The sequence below is a fragment of the Lithobates pipiens genome, unplaced genomic scaffold (genome assembly GCF_037356315.1).
Source record: "Lithobates pipiens isolate NorthernLeopardFrog02 unplaced genomic scaffold, aLitPip1_a1.2 Scaffold_3, whole genome shotgun sequence".
NCBI lineage: Eukaryota > Metazoa > Chordata > Amphibia > Anura > Ranidae > Lithobates > Lithobates pipiens.
This window is the reverse complement of record NW_027507790.1, coordinates 168,887,929-168,910,814: the sequence shown is the minus strand read 5'-3', so window position 1 is coordinate 168,910,814 and position 22,886 is coordinate 168,887,929. Positions and strand designations below refer to the sequence as shown.

Below are 22,886 nucleotides of genomic sequence, written 5' to 3'. Positions count from 1 at the left end.
TCTCACTATGGCTAACAAAAGTAGGACAACTTAATAGGATATAAGACGTGGTACTATCCTCTCAGCATAAATACGCAGACTACGCCAAAACACGGATCCACCGTTTACATACTCCAACGAAGGTAAAAACATTTTTGGAGGCCGCACCAAGTGAGGAGCTGATTCTCACCACCCCTCTCTCGGCACATTCTCTCCCTACCCCCCACCCCCCCACCCCCCCCCCCCCCACTTTTTTTTTTTTTTCTTCCTTGGCATCTGTTATACACAAATAGAATTATATTTACCACTCAAAAAATGAGATTCGGAATGTGACGCATAATCAGAGATTGTGGATAAAATATATACAATGATCTGGGGATCTTCATGAACGTCCTCCACTCCTCCAAGTAGGAACCAACCAAATAGAGCGCTTGCAAGGAGTCTCACTTATAGGCTTCAAAGGGGGAAGGAATGGACGAGATTTGGCAACATTTTTATGGCATCAGGTGGATTTATCCCCACCCACATGCTTAAATCTATTTTAGTTTTAACTACAACATGTGTCAAGACAAAAATGATTTGTTGCATTATATTATTATTATAACTATATCTAAATTTCTTGTTGTTTTGTATATTAGTATACCACGACAGTTAGGGTGTGGTAGATATAATGGGTAATAAGTGTGGGGTCAACCACGTAATAACGAGGTGATGAAAAGTGGGTGTGACTGTATGGCAAATCCGGTGCCTGATGGATGAACTGTGGATATGTGACGTGTGTGTATATAGGTGACCAGTATCAAGGTTTGAGGTGTGGGGATGTGTGTGTGCAAGGGAATGGGGTAAAACAATGTGACAAAACAACTGGGCTGGGGAGACTGCAAACTGAATAGAGTGAGTGGGAAAAAAGAAAAGTGTGTGAGAAAGGAGTGAAGGTATGTGTGATAAATGATTATCAATATAGATGTGTGCCCCAAATTATATTGTTTTGTAATTAAATATTTACGATAATGAGAGGAAGTGTGGTGGGGGTTGGGAAGGGAGGGACCGTGTTTGTGTGCGTGTGTGTGTATAATAATTTTTCACCAAAGTACAAATTACTCTCCGCTCTTGCCCCTCCAGTGCTCACTAGAGTGCTGGGCTGTGGAGGATGTGGGAGCGGATGGCTCAGGCTCTATGGCTCGCTGAGAACCTGCTCCAGCTGTTGGTCCGTGCATCTGGGTGGATCCCAACTGTAAAGCTGGTATCCAGAGCCTGGACTGGCTGACTGATGTCAGCTGACAGCAGGCTTTATCCACAAGGTCACTGGTGCAGAACGAACTGCACTACTGTGATGCATAGGAGAAGTAGGGCCAAAAAAGCTTTGGCCCTACTCCTCCTCTTACTTGTTTGCAAATTTCCGTATTACCGGGGATGTTGGCAACAATTGATTACTTTCTTTGGTGGTTTAATTTTCTTCTTTCAACTGTGGTAACATTTGAGAAGAATGATTGATTGAATTTATTGCCTGGGGCCGGTTTCTTAATAGAAAAAATGTTTACTTGTTAAAGACTACTACTAATTGCTCCATGTTGCCTAATAGTAACCAATTTGCAAAATGTTATTTTAGTGTTACATATTTAACTTGCTACTGTGTTACAGTTTTAATCCAGTTGCCCCCACCAGTATGATGAAAGTTCTGACCCGAATTGCTACATCAGAGGCTGCTATGGTAAGTGTCTACACATATAAGAAACGGAAAAGCTGCGCTAAACCAAAAATGTGCAGAAAACGAGGCTAATACCTCGTGTGTGTGTGTGTGTGTGTGTGTGTATGTGTGTGTATATATATATAATATATATATAATCATAACCCGTTACTATCGCATAAACCTAAACCTTGACCTTACCATATGGGTAATGCAAAAATGAAAAATATCAGTGATCATAAGTGACAATACAAAATATATAACCGTGCAATAAAAACACCAGTGTGCTGATACTAGACACTGAACACCATGTAATAATAAATAAAATAGCCGTGAAAAAGTCTCTCAAATCAACTTGAATGCAGAAAAAAGAAATCCTCCACTCATAGAGTGCCCAGTCCATCACCAAGGTGTACAGATCTACTTCTTACCAGAACACTATGACCCCCCCCCCCCCATTACAGAGGGTCACAGAACGCACTTAAGTATAAGGCTCTCCCCCACTCCAGGATAGATCTTTCACTGCTCTCCTTAAACCGCCTCTTCTATTGGATGGATTGATGGATACCCCTCTCCAGTAAATCTCTCATATGGTCAGAGTTCAAGGATGCACATCATTTACATAGAAGGAAAGTGAAGCTCCAATAGCGTAAAACCTTTTATTATTTAAAATCCAAAAATATAGATTGCACTTACAGTGTATAAGAAAAACGTTAGCCTTGAGTCCGCTGCGCTTTCTGTCTCTATTGATTTAATATGTCGCTTTCTTGGTTTGTAACTACTCTTCATGTTGTTGTGGTTCTTTTTTGTTTTTAAGAGTGGGGGAAAATGTGTTATTCCAGACAAGCAAGCACTTGAGTTACTGTGTTCGGGAAGCAATGGAGACATCAGAAGTGCCATTAATAGCCTGCAGTTCTCAGCACTTAAAGGTACAGTGTGTGAACTTGGGGGGTGATTCCAAGCATATTTTGTGTTTCTGTATCTTCCAGTGATAGATTTGTTAGTATATAATGTATATTGTGTGTATTCCTGAAACTTGGACTTCTAATAGACAAAATAGCTACTCTTCCTACCCATACACATAGGTTTGTTTGTTGTGCCTATCCTAAAACCTTTGGTGGGTTTGAGGCGTGGTAACACTCAACCTTTTTGTTACTTAGTTTTCCCCATGTGTGCCTTTGTTGCAAGGCGGAGTTATTCCATTCTTTTTTATTGGGCATGTGATTTCGGTACCCTAGCAGATGTAAAGTTTCCAACCTCAGTCCTCAAGTACACCCAACAGGTCATGTTTACAGGATTTCCTTATTTCTGCACAGGTACTTTAAATTCTTGTCAATGGAAATTTCCCAAACTTGACCTGTTGGGGGTGCTTGAGGAATGAGGTTGGGAAGCACTGCTATATAGTATACCACTTTCCTTCTTCTCAAGCAGCTACATAAAAGGGTTGTAAGGAGGTGAATGGAGCAGTGGAGGAGCTGGACCAGCATAGGGAGTATATAGATTTTCAGAAGAGGAGAGGACTACCACGTGACAGGGTTTAGCATCAAGGAGACTTCTTCAGGTACATTTATGTCATACGTACTGGAAAGTGTGTTTACTACAGCAGCTAGGGATATGTCCTAGTGAGTGTGTACATCAGAAGATTTGGTGCTTTTATACGTGAGGTTTAAAGAGTCAGTCCACCCAAAAGTAATGCTATAATTGTAGTTTGCTGTAAGTCCACCCTGACTTGCTGCATGTCTTGGATACCCTAGATCAGTGTTTCTCAAACTTTTTAGGTCAAGGCACCCTTTTAAAGGCGCCACATTGGAAAAAAAACGTAAAAATCTAAACTATTAAAGTGGTTGTAAACCCTTACAAACCACTATGACCTACAGGTAAGCCTAGATTAAGGCTTACCTGTAGGTCCAAGAAATATCTCCTAAACCTACACTTCTACTAACAAGTATTCCAGCATTTCTTCCTCATTTTCTTTCCCCCATGCAGCTAACTCGACCCTGTTGCTGAGAGAGAGAAGCTGATGGGGTGTCAGACAAGGATACTGTGCAGGTGCACAATGTTCTCCTTATCGACCAATGATGTCAATGGTTGTTAGGACGCTGGCATCTGGCCTGCACAGTGCCCATGGTTGTAATGTTGCACAATGCAAAATACTAGGTCGTAGCCACCCGCTGGCTTGCACACAATTTTTGAGCAATCTGAGGCAATTTTTGGCATTTTGACAAGGCACCCCTGAATAACCAAAAAGGTACCGTCGTTGAAAAAGGCTGCTCTAGATGTGAGATCTCCTTGCCAGATTTCTCAACTTTATTTTTGTTCATATGAGATTTGTGGGTGCTCCCGCCCACCATTTTGTGTTTTAAGCCTTCTATAACATAAAAAATATAAATAGGGAGAGCGTAATGACTCAGCAGGTAGGCAGGTCTAGGAACTCAAGCACAGAGCACACACCGATTTTTGTCTCCTGATAGATTTAAAGGGTAACTCCACTTTCGTGGGTGGAAAGAAAAATCGCAAATAAAGAAAAAATAGCGTGTACAATTGCGATACAAGTCATATTGTAATTGAATGTTATTTATAATTATCTTTCTATTTCAATCTGCAGCCACTGTCATTTTCTATAAATGCAAAGCAATATGGCTACATGGAGTTGTTTTGTACACAGAATGTGTACTGACCACTCCCCAGAAACATAATTTCCTGCTTGTGTGATTGGCTCACCAATTTTTCCAGAAGTCTGCCTTGGATACAAGTCAGATTTCAGGCATCCCCTGCAACAAAAATTTCATTTTTAGTGAGATATTTCCAATAGGAACAAGTCTAAAGGGATGCGGCCCTGCAGCTTTCCTCATTAGTGCCCTGCAGGTGCACAACTGATAGATAATTATGAACCACTCCTATTAGACCCACTCAGTACAGACAAACACACAGGGATTTCTTCAGAATAACAAAAAGTAGGAACCTTCAGCAAAGGTTGTTATAATCCTTGCATTGTACATAGATTACCCAGAGGGGAATGTATTTTTTTTTTTTTTTTTTTTAATCAACAAAAGTGGAGTTGCGCTTTAAGAAACTCCTTAAATTCTTTTTACATTTAATTACTCTTGACTAGCATGAGGGGATTTGCATGTACTTTTTTCAGTTTAGGTTGCATTCACACCTGAGCGTTTCAGTCGTGCATTTTTACTGTGTTTTTATTGCGATTTTGCTGCGTGTTTTACCGATGTTTTGAGCATTTGTGTCAGGTAACAAAACGCTCAGATGTGAACAGGTGCCATTGAAATGAATGGGATTTTGCTGGTTGGGCTTTTTAGGAGCTGAAAATGGTCAGGTGTGAATGCAGACTTAGTTTGAATATGCAGCACCAAGTAAATCCGGATTGATCAGGTTTTTGGTGAGGATTGTCCAAACCATAGTTGCTGATTGATGCTTGAGACCACCGTTCCTGAAAAAGAGCTGAAGCAACATAGTACAATTTAAAATGATATATATAGATAGATATATCTTTCATGCTAACATGCAGAGACAAACAGATATTGCTTCTGAATGTAGCAGTTTAATAAAAAGGAGTAACTATTTTTTGGGGTAAGTTTGTAGAGCAAAATGTGTCTAAAACCAGTGTCTAAAAATGTATATAGATACATATATAAATGTGTGTAAAAATTAACCATGAACTTATTAGTTACCTTTTTGTTTTCTAAATATAATACGTGAAGTAGCTTGTTATATTTGTTTGATATGTACAAACAAAGAATTGTTGATCTTGCCAGAATTCCAGTGCTCTTCTGTGCAGTCTGCATTATTAGCCCTGCCTAGTTCACCTCTGTGAGCTACAGAACACCTCCCACCTATGTTATTGAGATTAGGGGAGGGAATGTTGTTCTGTTGTCCTAACTCACATCCTGCTCAAGGGTGACAACATTGCCCCTCAATATACAGTTAGTGTAGTCACTCTATTGCATGAAACATGTTAATTCCAGTCCCTCAATGTATGTTTTTATTTAAGACTTTTTTTTTTTTTGTGAAGTAAATTGTAATGAATCTGTACTTGTCATTGATTTGTTTTAGATTCTTCCTTATCAAGTGACTTCTGGTCTAAAAAGAAAAGCAGATCAATAAAGTCAGATAAAACATCATCCAAGGGGAAGAGTAAAAAGAAATCTGAGAAAGTTATGGAAAATGCAGATAATATCCAAGCCATTGGAGGAAAAGATGCTTCGCTTTTCTTGTTTAGGGCTTTGGGAAAAATACTTTACTGCAAAAGTAAGATCTGTTCATCTATTATAAAGTATTTTGTAACATGAACAACAACGATATTCTCCTGCACACTGGTGTGACGGTGCAAACCTAAGGATAACACCGCAGTCCCACGTGAATATAGCTGCACAGCCTTGCTGCCCTCTAGGACTGGGGTTGTCCTCAGAACACTGTAGAAAATGAAAAACAGAGGGCACACTGGCCTAGTGTATTAAACAAAAAATAAGATAAATAAAAACTTCTCACAAATGTAGGTAGTATGCTCACACATAGAGCTACTACAAGTGGCAACAATTTCCCAACTTTGTCGGAACCTCCAGCTTAAGGGGGACCTCCCCAGGTAACCCATCTTTATCAGAGCCAGATAGCAACTGATCTTACAGCTATATATATATATATATATATATATATATATATATACACACACACACTTTTATGCCTTGTACACAAATTTTGAGAGCGGGATCTAAAATTTTGGAAAAAGTGCCACGCATGCTCAGAATAAATTACAAGACGAAAGCTATTGGCTACTGGCCCGTTTATAGTCCCGTCGTACGCGTCCAATGGATTTTGTTGTCAGAATGGATCCATCCAATGGATTTTGTTGTCAGAATGCCCGACTGTTTGTGCAGGGCATTAGCCTAATCGCTAACGCTCCCATAATATTAGGGCCAGAAGTACCTTCCACATAAGGAGGGGGAGGAGAATGAGTACTACCTTATGTGTAAAACCATGTTCCTAATGGGACAGCAACTGTATGTACACATATAATAAAGGTATAAGTAGCTAGGGCATACCTATTATTATTATTATTATTATTATTATTACTCCCAAAACCTGTAAAGTGTACCATGCGGATTGCAGATTTGGTATCCCAATTAGTTAGCCCATTGTGCCAAGAATCTGTAAACTGCACTCCTTGCGTCTAATGGAAGCTTGGAATGTACACGGTGTACATAGACTGGAAGTGGGGGCCCCGGCTTGTGTTCCAGCCGCTACTTCTGTTTTCTGGTCTGAGCACATCCTGTTACTCTCTCTGCGCCATTTTGGAGGAGTCCGGCACTAGCGATCTATGAAGACAGGCTATCAAAAATACAGGAACTGAAGTATTCTGTAGTATGGTTCAGTTTTGTATTCCCTCTATGTATTAAGATATAGAGTGCATACAAATTACACTCTTGGTTGTGTTTTGTTGTCAGTATGTATAATGCTTCCTTTTACACTAAGGGATTGATTTACTAAAACTGGAGAGTGCAAAATCTTGTGCAGCTGTGCTTAGAAACCAATCCAATTTTTTATTTATTTTTGTCAAAGCTTAAAGGATAAGTTCACCTTTTGTAATATGTTACAGATGTATCGGCCCCCAATCCCCTGTCCTGACAGCTAATGGGGAATCTTTTTCTCCCTGTTAACTGTCACAATCTGCGAAAAACGCGGACAAACTGCTCCAACCAGCCGAGTCATCTATTCAGTTTTCTGTGAATAGGAAAACTACAAGGTCCAACAGCCTTGGCGGCTGTTAGCTTGTAGTTCTCAATGAACTACCACAGTGCTGTTGAGCGCTGTGGTAGTTTAATAAGTCTTCCTGTCGCAGTTTAACTGCTTACCTGTATCAGAGATATGGCTAGACAGATCCAGACAGTCTACAGGATTGTGGCATTACACTCATGATCTGCTGATAGTGGGTGCATTGCTTTACAGGTCCATTACAAAAAAATAAAAATGCATTTTTTTTATTTTTATTTTTTTTGTAAAGGTGAACATATCCTTTAATTGAAGAAGCTGATTGTCTACCATGCACAGCTGCCCCAGATTTTGCTCTCTCCAGTTTTAGTAAATCAACCCCTAAGTACTTCTATTCATAAGTATTAAAGAGGAGGGCCAGTTTAAAAAAAATAAAATAAAAAAGTCAGCAGCTGCAAACACTGCAGCTGCTGACTTAATAAAATCACTTACCTGTCCAGGGCGCCCGCGATGTCGGCCGCCCGAGGCCGAGCCGTCCCTCGGGTCCCGGCGCCGCCATTCCCTGTAAGGGAAACAGGCAGCGGAGCCTTACGGCTTCACTGCCCGTTTCCTACTGCGCATGCGCGAGTCCCGGAACTACTGCGCATGCGCGAGTCCCGCAGTGCTTTCTGAATGGGACGCGCTGTGTTCAGGAACACACAGTTCCCAGAACACAGCGCGACCCATTACCCAGAAGACGCCGCGACGAAGACAGAAGATCTCCGCGGAGGAGGAAGAGGAAGATTAGGATAAAGTGCCTAGCAACAGGCATTTCTGGTAAGTAAAAAAAAAAAAAAAAATTTCTCATTTTATTTTTTTTAGATTTTTTTTTGTCATTTTTAACATTTTTTGGTTTTCAGGGTGGCCCTCCACTTTAAGGGGAATTTTTTCTTCAACTTTTTTCTTCCTCTTTTTACCATGCAACTCGTTCCAAATTTAAACCCAAAGCTCTGTGGTGCAATCAGAATTTCTACCTTATTTCTTGAGAATTTACGGTGTCTGCTCAAACTTTATTACTTTTGTCACCCCTCTCCTAAAAAGTTCACTTTGGGAATAAATATAGCAAGCACTTCAAAGAGAGGAATATGGAAGTGTAGCTCAGAGGAAATAGAAATAATAAATGACCTGACCTTGATAAAACTTTACCAAATTTTGCCCAAAATGTAGAGGAACATTGTTTTGAGTAACCCTTTAACTTAAAGTGAATCTGGTGATTTTAAATGCCTTAGATGGAAGTTGTCATTCTTAGACTCCTGAGCTGAGTATTTGCTTCAGAACAGTGACATCACTTGGAGTGAAGCTAAATAGGCTCATCTTCATTGCACCAGGTCTAGCATGCAGACAGAAGGTGGAACTTAAAGAGGAGCTGCACCTAAAAAAAAAATATTAAAAGCCAGCAGCTACTAATATTGCAGCTGCTGACTTTTAATAATATCACACTTACCTGTCCAAGGTTCCAGCGATGTCGGCGGCAGATGACGAGCGATCGCTCGTCTCGCTGCAGCCACCGCCGCCATCCTCTGTCAGGGAATCGGGAAGTGAAGCATGAGGGCTTCACTGCCCGGTTCCCTACTGCGCATGCGCGAGTCGCGCTGCGCTTCTCTTATGGTCCCCCGCTGTGTCTCTGGGAACTGTGTGTTTCCCAGAACACAACAGGGGGGGGGGCGGAGCGATGCGGGGGTCTGCGGCGGTCTGGCCGGAAGTGGGTGCAGTTACCTGGATTATTCAGGTAACTGCACCCCCTCCCCCCTGAAAGGTGCCGATTGTGGCACCGGAGGGGGGGAGGGATAATACTAGCGGAACTTCCCCTTTAGGGTGAAGAACCGCTTTAAGTCCACCGTTGAATTGCTAGGAGTAAAGCCAGAGACCGAGCAATTTTCTTTCCTGCAACCACATATTGCTCGATTCCCCCATCAACACTAACTGTGTTGATAGGGGGGAATGCCTTTCATGGACCCATTGTGTTCCCCCGGTGGGGGAAGCTGCCCTTGCTGGGAGTACACAGTGATTATTGCTATAACAGACACTAGCAATAATGGTATGTAAAATCCGACAGGCTGGTTGTACCTGAGGTGATCTTGGGTACATTCAGTTTACCCATATATTGTAACCCTCTATAGCCGGCTTTAGTTTAATGTAAAAGAGATAAACAAAGGAAAGTGAAGAAATTGCATTTTCTGTATTACGACATTAGTTTTCTTTAACACACACTGTTGCATCTCGGTTTCGTGTGTTTTATGTTAGTCTACTTACAGTGTGTGTGTGTGTATGTATGTATGTATGTATGTATATATGTGTATATATATATATATATATATATATATATATATGTATATGTATGTATATATGTATATATATATATAGCTCTCTCTTTAGCTATATTATGTAAATATTTATATGTATGTGTGTGTGTATATATATGTATATATATATATATGTATATATATATATATATATATATATATATATATATAATATAAATATTTGTATGTAAATAAATATTGTTTTTAACTGCTCTTTTCCTAGGAGAAGTACCAACCCCTGACTCCAACTTCCAAAAATTGCCAGCACACTTGTCTCAACATGATAGAGACCTGCTGCTTGTCTTTCCTGAGGTGAGCCTGCTTTATAGACATTAAATGTTTGTTTTATAAGGGGAACTCCTAAAGCCTCGTACACACGGTACGATTGTTGGCCAACCGAGCGTCTGGTTCTTGTCAAAAGGGCATGTGCCAGGACCTTGTTTTGCATACTAACTACACAATTGTCGTGCCACAAACACGAACGTTGTGATGTACTGCAAGGAATTTCAGCTCTTGAGAGCAACCCTTTGGGTCCCTTTTCCTAATTTTGTGTTTGGTGAGCATTGATTCCGAGCAGCGTGTTTGTACTTTCGACTTTTGTGTGACGGATTTGTGTACTGACCATCTGAAAATCTGACGTCAAACCGTTGTCTGCTGAAAATTTACTAGCCTGCCATCCAACATTTGTTGGCCGAAAGTTGGACAACAATTGTCAAAAGGAGTGTACTAACGCTAAGATTTTAAGACAACAGTCTGTCAACAAATAATCCCCTGCCAACAATCATACCTTGTGTATGAGGCTTAAATCTGTTCTCTTTATGTCTTACACTTACCTTCACACTCCAAACCCATCAGAGGCATACTACGTGTAATTAAAGTGATATTAAACCCAAAACCAAAAATGTGATATTGTAGCTTACCAATCAGAAATTATTTTGTTCAAAAGGAAAACAATCCTAGAAAATAAAGACTAAGCAACAAAATGATTATTTGATGCAGTGTAATATTTTGAATATTCCATTTGATATTTGTTTAGAAGAGACGCACTTGCACTGTGCTCTTTTTATGTATAGGTGTATATGTGTTTTGTTTTATTTGAGAGAGCGTATATCTTGATTATAATGATTATATATACATGATTATAATCAGTAAAACAATTACTGTATGCTGAGTGTGTCTGTGCAGTGTATGAATGCAAAATGATTTTTTTTTTTTTCTTTCTACTCTCAGGTTGTTGTAGAGAAATCACATATGCGAAGCGAGCTGTTCAACCTCTATCTTCACCAAAACTATCTGGACTTTTTCTCTGATATTGATGATGTTGTCCGAGCCAGCGAGTACTTTAGTACAGCAGACATTCTCACTGGGGACTGGAATGTAAGGAACTTAATCTGAATCAATTTAGTTTTCACATTCTTTCTCTAAATGATAGCGATAAAAAGTTTTAGCTTTACAAACAGTTTAAGTGCCAGCTTATGTGTAGTGTAACGTACAGGATAATATACTGCATGCAGTAGGGATTCACACTGGTTTTCCCCATCCTGTGGCCTTGTGCACTTATGTGGCAACGGAGCTCTTCTGTGAACCCTAAATCTTTAGCTTTGTGGGAATTGTGGAAATGACACTGACAGAAAAAAAGCCGTCATCTTAAGGCTCCGTTCACACCTAGGCATTTTTGGGTGTTTTTCTGCACTAAAGCCTCAGCTCTAAGAACACCCAAGACAAATCCCATTCTTTTCAATGGCCGCTGTTCACATCTGAGCGTTCTGCCGCCTAAAGAAAAACGCTCAAAGTACGTGAGCTTTTTTTTTTTGGCAGATTACAGGCGTTTTAATTCTTTTACATTGGTGTCCTTTTGAACTTCAAAACGCCTGTACAAAAACACTGCAAAAACGCCTGTAAAATAGCAACGCCTAGAGCCTAACTGTTCCGAGCTTATCTCGGAATGTAAAAACAAAACACATCTGAATCATAGCTGACCGACTGAAACCTTGGAATGAGAATAGACCTTATACTGACCTAAGCACTTGTGTGTGTAAATTCCAGACATAGCTGCTATTCTCTTTCAGCAGAAAACATACACTTGTTGACATGGATGGGAAAACAGATGGGCATGCATGAGCCCTTGCAACAGGAAACCACATACCAAATTTTAGGTGATTACACAAAGGTGTATGGTTTTCACTAACAGTTGGTGGCCCCAGAGTGACAATATTTTATTGTCAGAAAAATAGATTTGTAAAATGGGCCTTTATAGGAGCTTCATAGTGTGATGGTATTGTATAGTATATAAATACGCTTTTAACCATTTAGGAATTTTGAATGTAAGGCTGGCCATACATGACTTCTCTGTTTTGATTCCCCTATCCACACACTTCATGTGGATGGGAAATCCTTCCCGCTGTGTCTTTGTATTCTGACATCAGGGATCCCCATTAGAATACACTGATCAGCACCACTGTCAGCAACCGGCAGCGCTGATCAAAAGAACATTTTCCAACAGGCTGGCTGGGCTTGTGTCCATCGAGCTTGCTCATACATGGATCGAAATTTGGCCAGTCCCCGCTGAACCGGACAAATTTCTATCCCCGTATATCTGGCTTAAGAGATTCGTCCAAAAAAAAAGTTCAATGGTAAGGTGCATCCTTTTAATTCCTACTCCTCTTCCCCTGCAGCTGCTCCCCCTGCAGCTGCTCCCCCTGCTGCTATCACCAGAAACTACCAGTTGTGAGAAGAGCTGGATATTCTTTTGTATTACACAGCAGGAATGGCTGTAGATGCGTAGTCTGCAAGTACCATTGAGTAGATTGTTTGGGGTATATACAGTAGGTACAGGAGTTGACGTGGTTAAAACTGAGACTTGATAATCCCTTTATTTGAAATAACAGACATGTTATACTTACCTGCTCAGTGCAATGGTATTGCACAGAGCAGCCCCAAACCTCCTCTTCTGGGGTCCCCCAACAGCCCTCTAGGCACCTCCCCTTCTTGGTGTGCTCTATTGGAAGCCACTTCCTAGGGGTGTGCACCTAATAGCTTGCTCCCAAGTTGGGCTGTGTGGGTCTATTAACACACACACAGCGCATCCCGCCCTGCCCCCCCACTCCCTCCACACTAGATTTGACTGAGAGCAAAAGGAACCAATGGCTCCTGCTATTGCCTGTCAGTCCACACATGAAGGAGAGAGGAGAGAAGACTACAGCTGGGCACAGCGCTGGCTCAATCCAGGAGTCATTAAGTGTTTAGAAGGGGGAGGGGGGCACAGCAAGTAATTTCTTATCTAAATGCAGGGAATGCATTAAGGTAAAAATATTTTAGCTTTTGGAACCACTTTAATTTGTGTGATTCTAGGCTCTTCTAACTAACTCCGTAGTTTCATGTTTCCTTTTTTTTTTCTTTTGCAGTCCCGGACAACCCTCAATGTTTACAGCTCATCAGTGGCCTGCAGAGGAGTTATACATTCCAACAGCTCCAGGGCTTTTGCCAACAGTCAGTCAGGAGTTGGATTTCGGCCTCTTCACAAACCACAATGGCTTTTGGTTAATAAAAAGGTAGCAAAAACAATTCTTTTTACTACATGTTTTCCCATTAAAGCTGTATAGTTTTTACATTTCACCAATTGTTCTTCAAATACATACACGAATCTAGATTAACAAGAAATCATATCCACCGTTTTAATGGATTAAGTGAACCACATTTCTTATTTTGTAAGTCCTATTCCTGATACTTCGGAAATATTTCATCACTATGATAACATTGAATAAGCTAATTCCCAGTATATTTCTTAGCCTGATATATTTTTTAAGACCACTCTGAATAGTAGATCTTGCTTATTCATTTTTTTGATAATGACACCAAAAAACATAATAGCATGTCAAACTAACCATTAAACCTACCAGATCATCCGCAGCATGAAATTCACAAGCAGAATATAAACAAACTGGTTTTATTGCATGTCAGTGTACTAGAACTTATACATTTCTGTTTGCTATGATTATTTATATATAGTTTTAAGTTGTGTTTTATTTTTATTTTTTGCATTTGTTTTATATATTCACATTCCTGTTTGCCATGGTGGTTATTTATACCTGGTTTGCTATGCCTCCATTCTTTGTTGCCTGTGTGCTTATTTAATTTAAAGTGGTTGTAAAGCCTTAAGTTTGTCACCTTAATACATTCTTTGCATTAAGGTGAAAAACCTTCTGTGCTACAGCTACTCCCCCCGACCACCCCCTTTTTTCTTTTTTTTTTCTTTTTTTCTTTTTTATTTTTTTTACCTGAGGCCAATCCAATTCAGAAATGTGCATGAGCGCAGCGGCTCCAGTCGCTGTCACTCTCCTTGTTGGACAGATGCCGTGACATGGGAGTGGGGGCAGGGCCGAGGCCGAGTCCTGCCTGTGTCAATGGATGCAGCAGCGGGACTCAGGAGTCAGGCCCCATGGAAAGCAGCTTTTCATGGGCGCACCCAATAGAGGAGTGGCGACAGTGGACCCCAGAAGAAGAGAATCAGGGCTGCTTTGTGCAAAACCATTGCACAGAGCAGGTAAGTATAGGCGTGTTTGTTATTTAAAAGAAATCAAAAGTTTACAACCACTTTACCGTTTTAATTATTTTTAAAAGAAAAAGCTTCTAGTAAGGAAAGACTACATTGCTTTTTAAAATGAAAAAAGATAGAGGGCTGGAAACACAGCTAGTGTGATATGGAAATAGTTCCAAAGTCCAGGTGTGGCAGTAGGCAAAGTTCATTCACTCCTGAGACCAGACCAGGGTTTAGGGGTTCAGTTTGGACAGCCAGTCGTAGAGTGCAGAAGCGACTCTGTGGATATGAGGTTCAGGGTCTTGGCAATCTTCTTATAGCCTAAGGCCATCTTTATTTAAAGCAACAATTCTTTTTTTCAGATCCTCAGAGTTCTTTGCCATGAGGTCCCATGTTGAACTTCCTGTGTCCAGTGTGAGAGAGTGAGAGCGATAACACCAAATTTAACACACCTGCTCCCCATTCACACCTGAGACCTTGTAACACGACACCAGGGAGGGAAAATGGCTAATTGAGCCCAATTTAGACATTTTCATTTCTTTTGTGTTGTCGCATGAAAAGAAATAATAAAATATTTACAAAAATGTGAGGGGTGTACTCAAGTTTGTGAGATACTGTATGTGCTTCCAAAAAGAAACAAAGGCAGAGAAAACTGCAGCACCGTGGGTGCTTGTGAGTTCTTGCTGGTATATCAGCAGGATGTGGATGTATAGGTAAGTGACTCAATACACAGAGTTCACTATTAAATGCCATGTAAGAAACAAACCCTTGAAAACATTTGTGCATCTTCCCTTAAAGCCAGAGTTGGGCTACAGGATTTTTTCACTGTTTTCACCTGTGCCATTTGCTAGGTGTAAATCGGATGGCAATAATACGTTTCATAAAAAAGATAGAGTAGTTTACACAGGGATTAAAAACATGATTAACAATTATTTAATCGGGGTAACGTCTCCATTTTTACTTTTTTACAGTATCAGGAAAACTCTCTTGCAGCTAGAGAACTGTTTTCAATTTTCTGTTCCTCACCATTGTGCCTTCAAACCCAGGTGATCCCATACCTGGCTCAGCTTACAAATCCCTTGAGAAATCCAGGTAAGAAACACATATGGGACAAAAATAATGTAGAATACACATCTGCTGATCTTCATTTAAATTTTTTATATTTTTTTGTTACCCAGCTCAAATTGCATTTATCCAGGATGTTGGCCGATTACCTTTGAAGAGGCATTTTGCAAGGTAATTATTCTCAGAATTCGGTTTTGTACTTCTGAGTAGCCGATGTGTTGCTTTCTGAATTTCTTTCTTCACTGCTGCCATTGTAACAGTTGTAATGCCCTGTTATTTCAAAGTTGAAAGTTAGAGGATGTGATTTATTCTCATCTATGGTAAAATTTGATGCCACAATGTGTATCACAATTGCCGCTTTCATGCGTAGGCACCCCACCACGTGCACTTTGTATATGTGGGGGGCCTCAATGCTGGCTGGGGAAACTGTCCCAAAAGTGATCTTATACACATCGCTTCTGGGTCAGGAACAAGATGAGGAGGAGAGCAGTCCCTCCCTCTACCCTGTAGCGTCTGCTATGCCTGTTTCAGGCCTGCAGATGGGCAAGCTGAGTCCGAGATACATAGCTGGGGGCCACTTTACCTGCGTGTGTGGAAGCAATAGGCCGGCAGTCGGCCATCAGGCGATACAAATTGTGCATCCCTGCAACAGTGAATGGGCTGACAAAAGCCCAGGGACCAGGATGTAATTTCTATGACCTGGCGCCTGGGATTTATTGAGCACTGTGTTACATCCTCTAGAATAGCACTATGCAACATGTGACTTCAGACTAACTGGAGTGGACCTGAGGGAGCATTTGGAGTGAATCTCATTAGTAGTCATTACATGGTATGTGGAATCTGGGAAGAAGAGTAAATATAGTTACATAGGTTGAAAAAAAGACACAAGTCCATCCAATATACCCAATTTATATACCCACAGTTGATCCAGAGGCAGGCAAAAAAAAACCAGCAGAGCATGCTCCAATTCGCTACAGCAGGGAAAAAAATTCCTTCCCGATCCCCCGAGAGGCAATCAGATTTTTCCTGGATCAACTTTACCTATAAATGTCAGTACCCAGTTATATTATGTACATTTAGGAAAGTATTCAGGCCTTTCTTAAAGCAATCTACCAAGCTAGCCAGAACCACCTCTGGAGTAAAAGGGATGCATTAGGGGAATAGGAGCTAAGTGAAGGAAGGAGGGTTTAAGGCAAATGTGTTTGAGAAGACAACGGTGAGGGAGAGAGAAAGATGTTGGGTATCTGGCAGGGAGACATATTTTCACTAAGCATTTGTGGGAGCAATTCAAATAGTTCATGTGGGTATGTATTTAGGTTAACTGTCCCTGTGTTTGGATTCTTCTAGAGGTTGGAGGCATGTTGCTTCAGAATACCATTTGACTTGGCTTGTCTAACTCCAAAATCTCTGTTAGATTAGGATCAAGATCTTTTTTCCAACAACTAGTGATATTTAATCTTGCAGCTAACAGACTATGCAAAACTAAGGCTCGGAAGCCAGCAAGAAATCGATCGATATCAAAGTTCAGAATAGCTAAGGGTGGACTAAGCATTGTTTTAATCCCTGTTACTTCTGAAAACGACTGAAAGATTAGCCAGTAGCTGTCAATGTTTTTACAGGACCATAAAATATGCAGTAGATTGCCTGTATTACCACATCCGCTCCAACATAGAGAGCATTTGTTGTATAAAAATGGTAGGGGGTCAAGTACCATCTCAAATGAAATATTTTTTTATGTTATTTATGGCCAGCTTTAGGGTTTAAACCGTTCAAATGTTGACTGATTACTGATGAATCGGTTGAAATTCAAGCCATGGGTGATCTTGAAAGCACCTCCTGTTGCAGCTGAGCCAGGTGGAAAAGTATCAGCTGAACGGTGATTGCATCCTGTCGGATACAGATACTGTTTGCTAGTGCCATTGTATAAAGGCAGCCCCGGGTACAACAGCTGCTTGAATATAATATATACTTCAGTCTTTAGGGGGGGGCAATGGGAGTAGAAAATGCCTCGGCTTGGTGGTCAGTGGGATTAAAAAAAAAAAAAAATTATTGGAGGGCATGATAAGGGAATATCCAAGAATTTTCTGATGAAAACAGTATTATTGGTAGTAATCAGCATAGGTTTACGGAGGGTCGTTCTTGCCAGACTAATCTGCTAACATTCTACGGGGAAGTGAACTGCCATCTAGATGGGGAGAGGCCTGTGGATGTGGTGTATTTAGATTTTTCAAAAGCATTCGATACAGTCTCCCTTAAACGCTTATGCCCCGTACACATGTTCCGATTATCGTAAGACCGATCGTTCACATTTTGTTGTATACAACTAAGATTGAATACAACAGTGCAAAATGTGTGTAAGACTTTTGTCGTACGATTCTGGAAAAATCTTCCGTCGTGCGTAGCTCCGTATTTTAAATGATGTCAAAAACGTGTGACCTGTGTGTCCTTCTGGTTTATTTTCATGTTTCCGATCATGCGTGGTGTTTGTCTAATGACTTTTATCGGACGCATACTGTACTGACTACACGACTGTCGTACGATGGGCTGTCATCCGACCAAAGTTTTCCTGTTTGTTCCTTCGGATTTAGTTGGACGGACTGTCGTGATCGGCTGTCGAAAGCTGCGTACTAACGATCAGATTATCGAACGATCTGTACGAAAGCGACTTTTGTGGTCCGATAATCGGAACGTGTGTACGGGGCATTAATCTACAAGCTGAGGTCTGCAGGCGTGGAACATAAAGTTTGTTCTTGGATAGAAAACTGGTTACAGGGGCATGTCCAAAGGGTCATGATAAATAACATGTACTCAGACTGGTCTGGAGTGGTAAATGGGGTACCCAAAGGTTCTGTCTTATGACCAATTCTGTTTAATTTATTCATAAATGATATAGAGCTAAGAACATAAACGCAAACTACTCATTAGGGGGAGAACCTCTGGGGGAATAAAGGATGGACAAGGATCTAGGGGTCAGACTGAGCAACAGCATGCAATGTCTAGCTGCAGCTACCAAAGCGGGCAGAATATTAGCATGTATAAAAAAAGAGGATATACTCCAGCGATAAAACGAATTCTGCCACTTTTCTAAAACTCTTGTCTGGTCACATCTGGAGTAATCTGTCCAGTTCTGGTCACCAGTTCTCAGAAAGGATGTGCTGGAGCTGGAGAGAGTGCAAAGAAGGGCAACTACATTTTTAACAAGGGGATTGGAGGACCTCAAATATGAGGCGCGATTACAAGCACTAAATTTATTCTAGCTGGAGAAGAGACACTCGAGAGGGGACATAATAGCGATTTACAAATACCTCAATGGTGATCCCAGCATAGGAAAAAAGCTGTGAAAAAAATAACCCAAAGTATAAAATGAAATCCGCATGAGATGAAGTGATAAAGTCTTTGCTTGAAAGCCATCAACATCCCCCACTGTAAGAAAAGGATCCGCTGTGAAATCACCATCACTTGCAGAAATGCTCGCTTACCAGCTAGTTAGTATTTACCCCTTATTACAGGAGGTCAATCACACATGTGGCTTAACCTCCCTGGCAGTATGATTATTTCGGATTTTAGGTGCTAAAAGCGGTACAATTATTTTGCATGAAAAGTTGGCGTTTTTGTATTGTAGTCCTGTAATTCTTAGCAATAACTCTCTTAAATCTGTCCAAACCAGAGTCTAGTAGACATCCCGGTTATGATAAAGTTTGAAAAATGAAATCATAAATGATAATATAATAAATAATTATAAATAATTGTACCAAATAATAATATAACAATAATAAAAATTATTCAATAATGTAATTCAATCAAAAACACTGAAATTTGCTCAGTTGCAGAATTGTCACTGTCATTACTTTTCAATATTTGATGAGGGATCTCCCCACAAATCGCAATCGCTCAATTCTGCGAGTGATTCCAATTTATTATCGCTGTTTTCTAGCTGGTCTAAAATCATTTTTGATGTAAAGGGACAGTTTTGGTTGCTATGGACAATCTCCAGTTTCCAGGCATAAAGAACAGTTTTTATATTATAAAGCTGCATGAAGGACACTGGACAGAACACTAGGGACAAGGGGGATGTGAAATTATTACATACAGCAATGTAATCTGTAAGATTACATTATACTGTATGTAATGTGTGTGTTTCACTTTTTGAATTTGGCGCAGATCTCCGTCCCCGTGCGTCGCAACGCTCGCAGGGCACGGAGATCGGCTCCGTGATAGATCGAGCGGAGCACGGCTCGCTCGTACAGCGTGGGGGGGGACATCGCTGGATCCGAGGGAGAAGGTAAGTAAACCTCCTCCTGGATCCAGCGATGCGATCTCGAGTCTGGCTCAGGGTTACCCCTTTTGGTATAAAAATTCCACCCCGAGCCAGACTCGGGAGTACCGCCAGGAAGGTTTATACCCAACCGGGCCTTGATAATGTCTATGGATCCTCCTAGATCAATCCTCTTGACGAGCAATATCACAGGGGTATCCTTCCTTCTTTCACCTCAATGTGAATCAAGGTTTCAATGCACTTATTGCCCCACTATGAGCTTTTAGACATCAGTGGCCATGGGAAATGGAACTCTTGTTCTGTTCTCCTCTGTCTCTTTCATGGCTTTATTCCACCTCAGAAACTTACACCGGAAGTTTCTGGGGTGGTTTTCTGCTGGAGTTCTGCATTACAGTAGTGCTGGCCTCTTTCTTGCCCATCTCTTTCAGTTTGTCTACAAGACAGGCTCCTCTCATCCCCTTAAATGTTCTGTTCAGTGCTATGGAGACGGTTTGTCTGCTTTTGTTGCATTAAAGGAAATTAAATAATTATCTGTTGTAGCCATTCACTTCATACTAACTTATCTATTTTGGTGTTACATGGTTTGGATTTACTGCCCTCTGAATGTTCCTATATTTTTGTTCTTCCAGAATGAAGCTCGAAGCACTGACTGACAAAGATCCAGGTGCAGATGCTGACAGTGATGAGGATGAGGATCCCAGCCATGTGCCCAGTATAAATGAAAGCGGTAATGCTGTACCTAAAAGTAGAGATGGGCATAAAGCATTACTACTACCTTCAAGCCAAGGAGGGGAAGCAGATTTGCCAACCAGCCAACCTCAACCTGTAGCAGCTCAAGCAGTTCTGGAAGATGAAGAATTAAAGATAGAGGAATTTGACAGTGACTGAACTTGTCAAAATCGGCCATTTGCAGGACCTTTTTCCTCTACTGACCTTATTGAATTGGGGTCTAAATGGACATATTTATATCGCTACACCCCCATATGTGTCTTTTGACAAACATGTCAGTCATAGCATCACATTTTTATTGGTCAAAGAGAACTCTTGTTACAAGATAAGTGTCCTTTCATGGTGAAACAACCAGGCGCAGGTTTTGTGTTTTATCTCTGCACTGCTTGTGTGTACAGATGTAGTATTCTCTTCAGCTGAATAGTCACAAGGGTATTGCAAGGTGACAAATATACAATGTGAACTGTAGTTTATTTAATTCTGCGCTAAACTATTTTTGTAAATAAAAAAAAAAAAAAACTTTTTTCCATGTTTATTTTCAATGACTATAAAATGGTCATTATTTTTCAAAGCAAATCTAAAGCATGTAATGTTTTTGTTTCTCCAAGTCTTCTTCCTGTACTAAATACATCTATTGCCACAATGGTACTCAAAAACATAAACATTCCTGTATCTGATAGAGTGGGTTGCAATCTTGTATTTACTAAGGAGTGGTGCTGTGCATGAACTATGATATCTTTTATGTTTATTTAAATACCATGGAGTTTTATACAGTAAAACCTTGGATTGTGAGCATATTTCGTTCTGGAAACATGCTTGTAATCCAAAGCACTTGTATATCAAAGCAAATTTCCCCATAAGAAATAATGGAAACTTTAGATGATTCGTTCCACAACCATTTATTCGTAAGTCCTTCAGTTTTATAATGCATATAAAAAGATTATAGCAACGTGACCACGTTAACCATAAAATGTCCATCCAAAAATGAAAGCCTCCACAAGGGGATTAGAAGCAAAATACAGCAGGAGCTCCAGAGTACAAAATAAGAGAGGCGCCTCCTAAGTGTAGCAATATGGTTACATTTAATGAAGGTACAACATTTAGCAATTCACATGGCTGATGATTAAAGAGGCACATCTAAGTAGGCAGGCATCCAGGGTAAAGCTGTCCACATAGACTGTCCTCCACACTGCCTGGCGTTCTGCCATATAGTGTCCGGCCATCATATAGTGTCCGCGCCGTACGTAGCAGGCGAAGCTTCGGAAAATCTCCGAAGATGAACGGCGCCTGCGCCGTGAGTGGAGGTGGTAGCCCCACCATCCAAGCGGACATAGGGTTGTGAATATTAGAGGGCCCCTCGCAGGCAAGCTTCGCTCGCCACACTTCCGGCTCGGCCTCGCTGTGCTCGGCTCTTTTATATTCCTACTCTATGTCCACTTGGATAGTGGGGATAAAACCTGGACTCACGGCGCAGGCACCGTTCATCCTCAGCAATTTTCGGAATCTGTGTTGCTGTGTACTGCGCATGCGTAGTACGCAGCGGACACTATCAGATGGAGGATCTTATATGATAAGACACCGGCTCTCACCGCTGTCTGTCATCGTGACCAGGAAGACTACCCTGCAGTAGAGCAATTTTGAAAGCGAGGCTTGAAGCGCTCGTGGAAGGAATCACATAGATGTCGGTGAGGAGGATGGTCTATGTGGACAGCTTTACCCTGGATGCCTGCATACTTGTGCCTATATAAATCATCAACCATGTGACTTGCTAAATGTTTTGCCTTCATTAAATGTGTAACCATATTGGTACACTTAAAGGCGCCTCTGTTCTGTCTATCAAGACATCGCCAAAATGTTTTTAAAAATGTTGCTTGTCTTACAAAATGCTCTCAAACCAAGGTTTTACTGTAATTGTTTTTTGAATGCCCAATATCTTTTATAATAGAACAGAAGGGGAGTAGAGAGGTGAATGCTGGGTAAGTGTTTTGTGGACTTAAATATTAGTCTGTCCACAATTTCAGTTATGGATGAATGCTGAATGAATGATGAATGGGGCAAAATCAATTTTGTCCCATCTGGACTTTCCAACTCTCTATACCAGTGGTGACAACTGTCTAAGAGAATTCAAATAATATATGTAGCGCTTCAGTGAATTAACTGAGATATATATATATATATATATATATATATATATATATATATATATATATATATATATATATATATATATATATATATATATATACAGATTTTTCATAAAAGTACTACATATATTATTTTTGTGGGTGCAGCATCCACTATTGATAACTTTATTGGAAAAAAAAATATTATTGTAACTCAAAGTGTGGAATTTCATTTAACCAACATATAAATTCCCCTCACCTTTTTTTGTAAGATTTCCTGTTGTATTTTTTTTTTATTTTTATTTTATTTTTTTAGGATAGAAAGTGAGGGGAAATCTCCTCAGCTAACCTAATAGAGGTCTTTCTTATTATATCTATTAAAAAAAAAAAAAAAAAAAATATATATATTTTTTTTTTGAACACACAC

General features: G+C 40.4%; 1 protein-coding gene across 1 annotated transcript in view; it reads left to right on the top strand.

Annotated features, from left to right (window-relative positions):
- The window catches only part of RAD17 (RAD17 checkpoint clamp loader component), a 40,770-nt gene extending 19,902 nt beyond the window's left edge, over positions 1-20,868 (top strand). Inside the window, exons 9-17 of the mRNA XM_077462472.1 lie at positions 1,621-1,690; positions 2,484-2,595; positions 5,735-5,929; positions 9,953-10,041; positions 10,960-11,106; positions 13,134-13,280; positions 15,238-15,358; positions 15,445-15,502; positions 20,237-20,868. Of these exons, the coding sequence (XP_077318598.1) occupies positions 1,621-1,690; positions 2,484-2,595; positions 5,735-5,929; positions 9,953-10,041; positions 10,960-11,106; positions 13,134-13,280; positions 15,238-15,358; positions 15,445-15,502; positions 20,237-20,495 (1,198 nt within the window). The 3' untranslated portion in view covers positions 20,496-20,868. The remainder of the gene's footprint in view (positions 1-1,620; positions 1,691-2,483; positions 2,596-5,734; positions 5,930-9,952; positions 10,042-10,959; positions 11,107-13,133; positions 13,281-15,237; positions 15,359-15,444; positions 15,503-20,236) is intronic.
- Positions 20,869-22,886: the final 2,018 nt, after the last annotated feature.